Genomic DNA, 11198 nt, shown 5'->3' with positions numbered 1-11198 from the left:
AGGTCAAAGGTCAAGGTATAAAAAGAAAACTGGCCTCACCTTGAAAAGACCGGTGTAAGGTCAAAGGTCATAGCCTTATTAGAAAGCTCATCATTGATAATGCGAGGGTATTCACTGGAATAGTGTCGATATGTATCAAACTTTTGGAGATAACAGGCAAAATCCTGAGGTATTGATTGCAAAACACTTTGAAAACAATGTGTGACAGTGCTATGATTATAAAACTCATACAATTGTTTATTCATCGTCATAACTATGAATCATAGTCCTATCATCATCACCATCAATCAATGATTTGTTTCACGGTTTATGAAATCCATTACTTTCCATACAAAATGCTAAAACTTTAATACAAAAAGATGCTTTACTGCAGAATACATACCTTTGCCATCCGGTCAAAGCATACCCTCTAAATTGATCATAAGGTACATATTTATTGATTTCTGTCAACCATGTGTGGTGATTTTTGATGTGTTCAGGTATATCAGAGTAATAAGTATGAGGTCCTGACGAACCTGTACATATAATGACAACAATAAGTAAGCTTTAGCAAATCATTTTAAACTCAGACCACTAAAAAGACAGACTAGAAACACAGCTTTTCCCTTGATGTGATGGTGTCACTTATTTTCTGTAGAGATAGTCTTTTAATCCTAATTAGGGGCTGTTGTTTATGTATGAAGTTGCGATGTTATGTTTCATCATGTAATTAAGTAATGCGATATTTGGGCATGAGTAACTGCAATAATTGTAGCGTTTGATGTGATTTTGAAGATTTTGTCTTCTGTGTTTGTACTTTTTATTGTTCCGATGTTTAATTGGAAGCAAAGCTACAATTCCTGCATTAAACATAAACGTAAATAGACGGAAGCTATTGAGATCTGAATCGCAAAGTTGGGTGATAGAGGGACTGTGGTTGGGTGGATTATTCTGCTAAATTATGCCTTGCCTGCCAAAAATCAGTAGTTACAGAAACAGGTTGAAATCATGATGCCGTTGAGGGCGCTGATCATTGGGTGCAGATCCAAATATCAATTTGATTTGATTTTTAATATCATGAATACAGACAGCTTCAAAAGATACATCTATTCACAGCTGATGCAATGGTATAGGATATTACAAGTAAGTTATTATACCCAAAAAAAATATCTAAAAACAACAACGAATGTTCCAGTTGCAACCAGTGGGCAGCCTTTTACATTACAAATTTGCACAAGTTGTGAAAAATAATTCTGATTAAAAATACATCTTGCATGAACAGTATTATTTTTGCGACAGCACTGCAAATCAACTGATTCAGACTGATGACAAACACCATTTTAGCTATTCTTGACCATGGAGCAATGTCAAGTTCAGGTTGTTCCTTATGTTTGTACAGGTCCAGTTCAACTCTAGTGTAAACACACCAAGCTATGGTGAATGTCAACAAATCATTTCTCATATCTTACATGACTCAAGTGCATTGTACACTTTTCTCAGAGCTGTTTCAGGGATTGGCAAGTTTTTGGCAAATATAATTATCTAAATATCCTTGAAATATCCAGCAGTCGATCTAAACTAAAAAAGTTGCTTATAATAAAAACATTAAATATGCTGTGTGTCTGACTTTCATTTGATACTTTGAACAATATAACACATAACCCTGTATGTTAAAGTGAATGTTGTATTCTTAAAAAAAAGACAGCAAATTATATCCATGTGCTCAATTTGTGGTTTTTTCTCCCATGACGACTGAGTCAACGATAGTATTTGTAAGTGTATGCATAGTTTTAATACACTACCTTTGAATGCACTAGCAGCCCACACATTGCCAAATATATCCAAGTATTTGGGCCAAAGGGTACGGGTTCCAACATAACCAAAATTTGATGAATAGATCCACATCATTGGCTCAACCAAACCACCTAAACCAGATTCTGAAATTGAAATTTGACAAATAAACCAGTGTGTCTCAAACAAGAATTGTGTGTGTCTCAAACACCCAAATGCTAAGGTTTTATGACAAAAAGTGTACCTACCTAAGAGTATTTCTTTACGTGTGTGTCTAAGCATATCATCCCATATAATTGGTTTTACTCCAGGGAAAGTTTGATTCATGTATGAAGCAACGTTTTTCACATGTGATAGAAATAATTGGTCCACATTATAAAAATCTTTCTTGACCCTATACCTGCACAGGTTGCACTGTGCCAAATGAAAGACCTGCAAAGTAGATACAGTTTTATGTAATTAAATTAATCTGTATTCAGATACATGAGATAATATTTGATAATCATAACTAACAATAAATATTGAATGGTGTAAATCCAAACCCACACACAGGGATCAGCGAGCATGTAATTGATTGATTGATCAATCGATTGATCGATTTATTGATTGATTTATTATTTGGTTGAATGATTGATTGAATGCTTAATTTTTGTGGTGAAATATAACTTATTTTGTGTGATATTGATCAATTTACTCGTTGATTTTTGTGGTGATATAAAACTTTTTCTTCTTTTTTCCCTGCTACTTTTCTCTTTTTCAGCTTTACATAATCCTCTCTTTCTAAATGCACTCAGACTAGTGAAATATAAATGTCACATTCCAAAGTTTGATTGTCGTAAACAACTACTTGGAGATATGTGTTTAGTTATTCTGAAGATATTTGTGTGGTCTTTACATTTACAAAAGAATAAAATACAGTCTTCCACAGAAATTTTTTTCTAAATCTACCAACAAACCTGCCCAAGCACAGACAGCAAACAAAGAACTTATTTGATGGTGCCTTACCAAATATTTCATATACTGAGTGTTCTGTTGCATTGAATGAATTGTTAGAAGAGTGTCACGTTATGGAAACTGCATGAATGATGATAAAATGAACAAAGAGGTAAGCATCAGGTATTAGCTGATTTATCATATGCCATAATGCTCAGGAATTCAAAGGGAAATTATGAAAAAATGCATCACAAGACCTGTTATTAGGTGACATTCACATGCATATAGTTTGCTGACCCTGCTTTGATGATCATCAATTTTCATCAGATTTCGGTGTTAACTGAAATTTCCATGTGATTTTGAAATACAACATTGGTTTTACAGTATTAAAGTTCCCTATAAATAAACTGGGTGAATGATTGATACATCTATATGCACTGAAATATGTTTACAGAAAAATTTTCCAACTTCATCATGATGACATATCATCACTTGACATGTTTGGATTTGATATGCTTGAACAGAATATCTAGTGTATTGACAACAGGTGTTCCCGTGCTTTGTAGTCTATACAAATGAGATGACATAATCCCACATACCTCATCACAGCCAATATGAATATAATTGATATTTCTATGCAAAGACATAACTTGCTGTACCAAAGATTTCACCAAGTCAAATGATTCTGGAGAAAACAAATAGAAATCAAACAATTTTCAAAAATACAAATAAGTTTAAGTGAATTAATGGACATGTGAAATTATAAAATTCATACAAAAATGGCAGCTACCGGTAAATGTCTAGTCTGTCATTGTTTTGCTTCATCTTGGATTTCATTCAGGGTTTCATCAGACTGGGCTTCTTTAAACATAATTACCAGCAATGCTGATGATCATATAATATGAAATCATCTCATACAACTGTATACTGGGAAATGGGCATTTCACTACAGTGGTGCTGATCTATGGAACAATCTACCCCTATCCATAAGATCAGCTCCGAACACATCAATATTTAAAAGAAATCTATATAGCTGCTCTTAAAGAATGTAGTCTGATAATGTAATTGGATATCTTTTAAAGTACACTGTGCCTCTGTAACCTTTTGTCCTAGTTTGTCCCTTTTTTGTTTACAGGTTCCATTGGGAGAACAGTGCTTAGGCACTGAAATGGTGTCTGTATATGAAAGATAAATAAATAAATGAATAAATAAATAAATAAATAAAATACAAAAATATGAGTCAATGACCAAAAATTTTCCTCGGCTTGGTAGATCAAATGACTTACACTAGTTATGAAGCACAAGCAGTTCAAAGTTTTATAGCATTGAGCTTTCAATCAGTTGGTCTGAGGATAAAATCTTTCCCTTTGTGATGGTTTATCCTGTCCACCAGCTATGTGTACTTTGCACAATGCACTCTCCTTATTAATTCAGATTACATGATGTCATCCGGTATCATCTGTCACAGCATGATAGATCGATTTAAAAATGTCAGTGATTGTTGAGAGGTGATACCTGACATCAACCAAGTGAATTTAGACTTAGGTGGCCATATGGATAACAAGCATTGTAGATATGTGTTATGATTTTGCAATGTAAGGAGTTACAAATTTAAACAAGGACTTAGTATATGTTTTTGTACATTGATATTTCAAGTAGGAAGCCATCAAAAATAGTTTTATAAATTAAAAATCCAAAAAATAGATATCCAATCCTCATCCATATGGCAATTTGAAGGCCACAAAACAACTAACTGTGATCTTGATTGATGGGTTGATTTAGTCTAGTGACAATGTCATTGGCTTTTTAATTTAGCAATTAATTCCTAACTCAGCACAGAAATTAGCTAGACATCCAGCTGACCATAGCAGTAGTTACTCATTTACAAGCATGTGTACCTGGCAACTTAATTCAAAGGGTTGCTCATTAAAACAGTGTCAGATGATATCAATTATGCTTACCACCTGCTAGTTTGACTATAAGTCATGTATGGACACAATAATGTCATCGGTTTTTATTAACACTTAAATTTTAAGATGGCTATTGGTGGTGATTTTAAATTAAGCACTGATTTCTGTGTTGAAAAACTCATGCGTACGTCTGTAGGCATTGTTTAAGATAACTTAAAGTGGCCATACAGATGAGAATTGGGAATTCATGTTGGATTTTTAACAGATAAAACAACTATTATAGTATGATTTTCTACTTGAAAAAAAGACAGTGAAATGACATATACCAAGTCCTTGTTTGCTACTCAATAAATTGCAAAAAAATATTTATATATAAATTTGATTATACCATGAACAAGCCAAGTTGAACAAAAAATATGGAATTTATACCCTGGTCATTCTTCATCAACACCACGCATCTATGTCATTGGTTCTGTTGTGTTCAAAATATGAGTCAAAACATCCAAAATTGTCATACTTTCTCGGATTTTTTTTTATATCAGTCAATATTACTGGTGCTGGTAATGTTATTCTCCAATAGTTTTTTTCTTTCAGCCGGAAAACACTTGTGACCTAAGGGTTTTGTCACTACTCATATAGCGACTCATAGTGGTGACAAAGCCCCCTTAGGTCACTTGTATTATCCTTCGTTAAACTATTGGGGAATAACATATTATTATTACATATTATATACAAGAACAACATTCTTACACATTTTTTAGCTTTTTTGTAAGTTATTGAGCTATGAAAATAGATACTGGCTACCTTGTTATTCCAGCAGGAAAATATGTTAAAGTTGTTTTATGAATTAAACATCCCAAATAAATACATACTTTTCATCCATATGGCAACATCAAGCCAATGAAAGGCCCCTAGGATAGGGTTGATGCTAAAAAGTGTCAACGTTTTCCCTGTCTTACCTGGATGTGATGGACAAAGCGCTGATGGATACTTCAGGTTTTCTCGTAAATGTTGAAATTTCTTATGCTTTAAAACAAACTGTGAACAAAATCAGAAAATGTATTTAGTTTTATTGCTCTCCTAAAAAAACAAAGAGCACAGAAATATTAGAAAATGCATAATAACCCATTATATTGAGTCAGTAAACTATGAATTTCATATCATGCAGTAATTATTACCAATATTAAAATTAATACAAGCATATAAATCGACAATGGTATATATATTATTTATAATATATATATATATATACCATTGAAACCTTGAAATTAAATTTTTATTACGTCTCTCGGTCTCTGGCTCAATAAGACTGGTTGGCATACATCAAAGTTGACATAACTAGAAAAACAGAATTGTCAATTTTTATGCTAACATTTTTGGTTACCATGGTAGCAATATTCATTATTTGTGATTTGTACCATTTAATAATCACCCTCCTCTGGGAAACTCATCATATAGGGATAAATGGCCATATGGTTGGTGGATGAGGGTTTGTATTTATACAATATTTTCACTATTATTATAAAGATTGGTTACTACAATTATTATTTAGCAAAATGGGGTTTTCTGCAGCAGCATTCCTTATACTCACATGGAGAATCAGCTTTTTCAGTGTCAAATTTGAACTTGTAGGTCAACTTCAGTTCAATTTAAAATCCTTACCTCCATGTGACCAAATGTCTGTATCAAGGGAATGTATTCCAAACCATTTTCCTTAGCCAATTGCTGTATATAGAATATATCTGAAGCACTGTAAAAGAAAATATAACTTTTATTGGATATGAAAATTATTATTTTCAATAGAGAAAACTTCCCCATAGTGTTGCATATATATGTATGCAAGGATTGACTGTCATCTCAGGCAAAAGGAGGAACAGATAATAATCTTCCTTGGAATATTAGAACAACAGGACTTGACAATTAGATTTATTCCCAATATTTTTCTTTGTTCAACCAAGGAAAATGCGAGTGATGTAACGGGCTTTGTCATTACAAGTTGCTAGATGAGTAGTGACAACCCTTAGGTCATGAGTATCTCCTGGCTGAAAGAAGAAAATATTGGGGAATAATCTAATTATACCATCGCTAGTAATATCAAAGAAAAAATCAGGAAAATAATGGTAATTTTGAGTGTTTGACTCATTTTTTGAACACATGACGTAGACAAACGTTGATATAGATATGTGTTGTCGTGACATAGACATGCATTTTCCGGATATAGACAGTTGTTGCAACATAAGCATGTGTTGTCGTGACATAGACAGGCATTGTCGTGACACATCTGTTGTTGCGACATAAACATGTGTTGTTGCGACATAGACATATGTTGTTGCGACATAGGCATGTGTTGTCGTGACATAGAATGACCAGACTATATATTCCAAATCTTTGTGTTGAACATATCGTCTTGTGCATGGTACAAATTCAGCTATGTTACCAAGATGGTTGATTTCCATTTTGAAACAGGTTCTAGTGAATCATATCCCAAATATTGTACTTTCCTTCAAATGACTATACATACTAATCCCGCACTGATATCAAAGGCCCAGTTTTTGACTGATTATATATTGGTTACTTGAGAACAAATGTCCCAGTTGCAGCTATTGCAGGTCTTAATCAAGTAACATGTCAATTTTTGATTGTGTGAACTCATTCATGTTGCCTTGTCTCATATGATCTACTTGTTTCACTTATAATATACTGGGAGATGCCTTATTTGAAATAATGACAAAAATTATTTTAAATTTCCTACCTTTTTAACATTTGAAAGCATAAAATTTGAAAGTATAAAACTTTTAAAAAATATTGTTCAGAAATGTACCTGTGATTTGCATATCACATTTTGATTACTGTTTTTTTTTTTTTTTTTGCTCGCTCATATTTTGGAGACTGCCATGCAAACTATAGCTTATTTATAGTCAGATCAGTCTACCATATGTTAGATTACGTACCTATAGGCATCCGCAGAAGAGATTACATCCAGATTTCCAACATATGGAAACATATCTTCATATTCAACTAATAGACCATTTGCACCCCATTGACGAAATAAAGGAAATACCTGTAAAATTAATGTTAAAAGTGATTAACACTGAAGATCCTGACAAGGTATTCAAGGTATGAATAATTACATGCTGGTATGCATAATTATATGCTGGTATGCATAATTACATGTTGGTATACATAATTACATGCTGGTATGCATAATTACATGCTGATTATGCATAATTACATGCTGGTTATGCATAATTACATGCTGGTTTGCATAATTACATGCTGAGATGCATAATTACATGCTGGTATGCATAATTACTTACATGCTGGTATGCATAATTATATGCTGGTATGCATAATTACATGCATCAGATAATGTGTTAGAAAGTTAAGATTATTAAATAAAGTAGTTTTACAAAAACATTACATAATTTCAATTTTTATTTGGTGATTGTTTGTGATTCTCAGCCTACAATACACAGCTCCAACAGCAAACATGACAAGAGGAAAATTGTAATTGTCATGTAGTCTTTGGTACTAAAATCACATTTTGTAAAGCTGATAACATCACTATGCCTTGTAAAGATTAATTGTCATCTAGTTATCACTAGGGACATCCTGACCTGCCCTGGCTGCTGGCCAGTGTGTTTGAGTTTAAAGCTTCTGACATTAAAAACCTGTACAACCTGATTTCGGTATCACAGACCTCATCACTCACTTATCATTTGCCAAAACACTTTTACAACACAAAGAAATCCCCACCCAGGACCGTGGCAAATTAAGCCCAGTGGTTTTTGACTTTAAAGTCTTTCCTAAAACAAATCAAATTGTATGATCTGATTGGCATATAAGCGTAAATCTTAAATACCACTAATTATTTGCCAAAAATACAAGGACACAAGATAGAAATCCCAACCCCAGTACAATTGCAATCTGCAAAGTGTTTTTTGAGTTGAAGTCTTGTGATTAATTTAGGCCTTTGAAAATAAATCTTTTGAAAAAAAAATTCACATTTGCCCACCTGATTTGCATATCACTGATCTGATCACTTGTTAATTGCAAAAAAAACCCACCACTTTTGTAACTAAACACAACAAGAAATTCACGAGTACCAATGGTTACAGAGATTGACATTTATATTTCATTTCTGCACATACGTGCACTCATCATTAGTCTGGATGCCAACTGTGGTTTCTAAAACCCAGTCTGGTCAAAGTCACTAAATCAGCACAAAAAGTTGTTCATCCAATCAGTGAACCCCAACTACTATAGTGACATAAACAGTGTATAAGTAGCATCCTGAGCACACATTATACAAACTAAGACAGGATGTCAATGACTGTGTGGGTGGCTGTGGATGAATTTTAAATTGCATCTCATGCATCTCAGGATATTTCTATAGTAACGACTTTGACTATACTGTGAGTGGACATTTAATGGTAACAATACTGTATAGGAACTAGACTATACTCATATAACACACAGCCTTCACACAATTTACAAATTGCATTTCTGAACATTCAGTCTTAGATCGTTTTTAACTATAGTACATCACATGAATTACATTTGCTGTCAAACCAGATCCTAGATTTTGATATCATGAGGAAAACAAAGGCTTTTATATTACAACTACCGACATCTGACCATGGATGAAATGAACCTTTCACAAACAGGGAAAGTAAATATATGCATTGGATTTATTTAATAACACTAATTGGCACAGCATGTTGGAAGTACAGAGACTCCATCATTGATAAGAACAGTTTAACAGCCATGTTACATAATGGTTCACATTCATAAAATTTCCATTTCCCCTGGCATTTCATGTACAGTACAGAGGCCATAAAACTGTTCTTATCAAACCATGAAATGTAATACAAGTATCTGCTGTTCCACTATGCTGAGCCAAGTGTTATTATTAATCAAATTCATTTGTTTACTTCCCTGTTTGTAACAGGTTCTGTTTGTCCATGGTCAGATGTCAACAGTTGTAATCTTACTTGCTTAAAATAACTGATTTTAGGTGGAGCACCTTTCAAGTCCAAATGAACCAATCTGTTGAAAAAGAAAAGTTTTAATAACTAGTTAATACGTTGACTGCAATGGCTACATGTTTGATTATATCTTGTGAACCAAATTTTGGAGTGACTTTGTGACATTTTTACATTTTAAATTTCTCTAGCATTCAAAATCCTATTAGAGCAGCGTTTAGTAATACCCAGTCAGTGAAGGAAGCTGACAAAGGGACAATAATATAAGTTCTTCGAATTTATTTGATGAAAATGTATCAGCCAAATTTACACAGAATTCATCATACCATACTTGAATTTACCAGATATTTTTAGGCAGTTCTGCTATATTCAAAGATATTGAAATAAATTATAATGTAAGTAAAGTCATTAAAAAAATTTCTTAGAAATTATTTCCACAACAATATGTATGCTGTTTTTGCATGATGAAAACAATATGAATAGAAATATTAAACTAATAAATTTTATTTTTTAAATTCCACTTGTTGCAAATGTAGGGATCCCAAGGGAAACAAAGTACTCCTTTAATGATGACTTGATAGTATTCATTATACAATGTACTGCATCATCATCTTTTATTTTCATATATGCACCTGCATTCACACTCAAACCAGGTCACATCGATCGGTTGTCAAGGCAACTTGGTATGAAAGATAATAGAGTAAAATAGTACAAAATAAGTATCATATGGTACAAAGAAAGATAATTACCTAAAATAAGTCTTTGGGTTTGGTACTGTTACTGGTTCTATGACCACATCTTGTACTTCTTTATCCAGACTGACAATCTTTTGTGAAACTGGTGGTTTAGAGTTATGAGAAGTTGGTTTTTCTCTGGTGGCGAAGGCATCTATTATGTGAGCAGAAGGTAGGTTCACTTTTTCAATTGTGTTTGTATGTCTTCCTATTTTGTGTATTAGTGTTAATGGTGAAGTTCGATTAATTTTATGGATACCATCAACTTCCTTAATGTGTTCTGGGGTTGTTACTATGTCAGTTGTTTCCACACCATCAGATGTTTCCATAGTGATATTACCATCATCTTTATGGAATGCAAGTTGATGGCTAGTCTCATTTTGATGCTTTAGTGGTGACCTTGTCATTTCATTTGAGTTGTGTTTTATTTTTGCAATGATTTCAGAACTATTTTTCCCTAGGTAATACCTTTTCAGTTTATTCTCATCAGTATCATTAATAGTGTTTTTGACTGATGATACCGTCATCATCTCTGTGTTGAGGTAGAACCTTTGTTGCCCAGCACCACCATTTACATCACTAATTTCAGTTGTCAAATTACTAGAACTACTAGTATTTTTATAGCTGTATATGTCATTTCCAGTCCGAGACGATGAATTCATTAAATTTTCCATCAAGTCATCTAGAACATCCATTCTCAGTAAAGCAAGCCGCTCTTTGATTTTGTCAAACTGGTTTATAGTAGGAATGTCAATGCTGTCTTTATCTGAAGTGTCTATGTTGATTTTGTCCAATGCCTCATCTCCCATAGCATGGTGAATGAATCTCATTTGTGAGCTTATTGAAGACATATTATGTTTGTTTAC

The 11198-nt window shown here is 33.2% G+C and overlaps 1 protein-coding gene across 1 annotated transcript in view; it reads right to left on the bottom strand.

Moving 5' to 3' along the window:
- Positions 1-10209, bottom strand: part of LOC144435780 (hexosaminidase D-like) — a 16029-nt gene extending 5820 nt beyond the window's left edge. Inside the window, exons 1-9 of the mRNA XM_078124400.1 lie at positions 10199-10209; positions 9608-9662; positions 7565-7674; positions 6276-6363; positions 5573-5651; positions 3303-3388; positions 2019-2202; positions 1782-1916; positions 383-515 (exon numbers count right to left, since the gene is read on the bottom strand). Coding sequence (XP_077980526.1) covers positions 383-515; positions 1782-1916; positions 2019-2202; positions 3303-3388; positions 5573-5651; positions 6276-6363; positions 7565-7674; positions 9608-9662; positions 10199-10209 — 881 coding nt within the window. The remainder of the gene's footprint in view (positions 1-382; positions 516-1781; positions 1917-2018; positions 2203-3302; positions 3389-5572; positions 5652-6275; positions 6364-7564; positions 7675-9607; positions 9663-10198) is intronic.
- Between the last annotated feature and the right edge of the window lie 989 nt (positions 10210-11198).

This window comes from Glandiceps talaboti, chromosome 5, assembly GCF_964340395.1.
Source record: "Glandiceps talaboti chromosome 5, keGlaTala1.1, whole genome shotgun sequence".
NCBI lineage: Eukaryota > Metazoa > Hemichordata > Enteropneusta > Spengelidae > Glandiceps > Glandiceps talaboti.
This window is presented reverse-complemented; position numbering and strand designations above follow the sequence as displayed.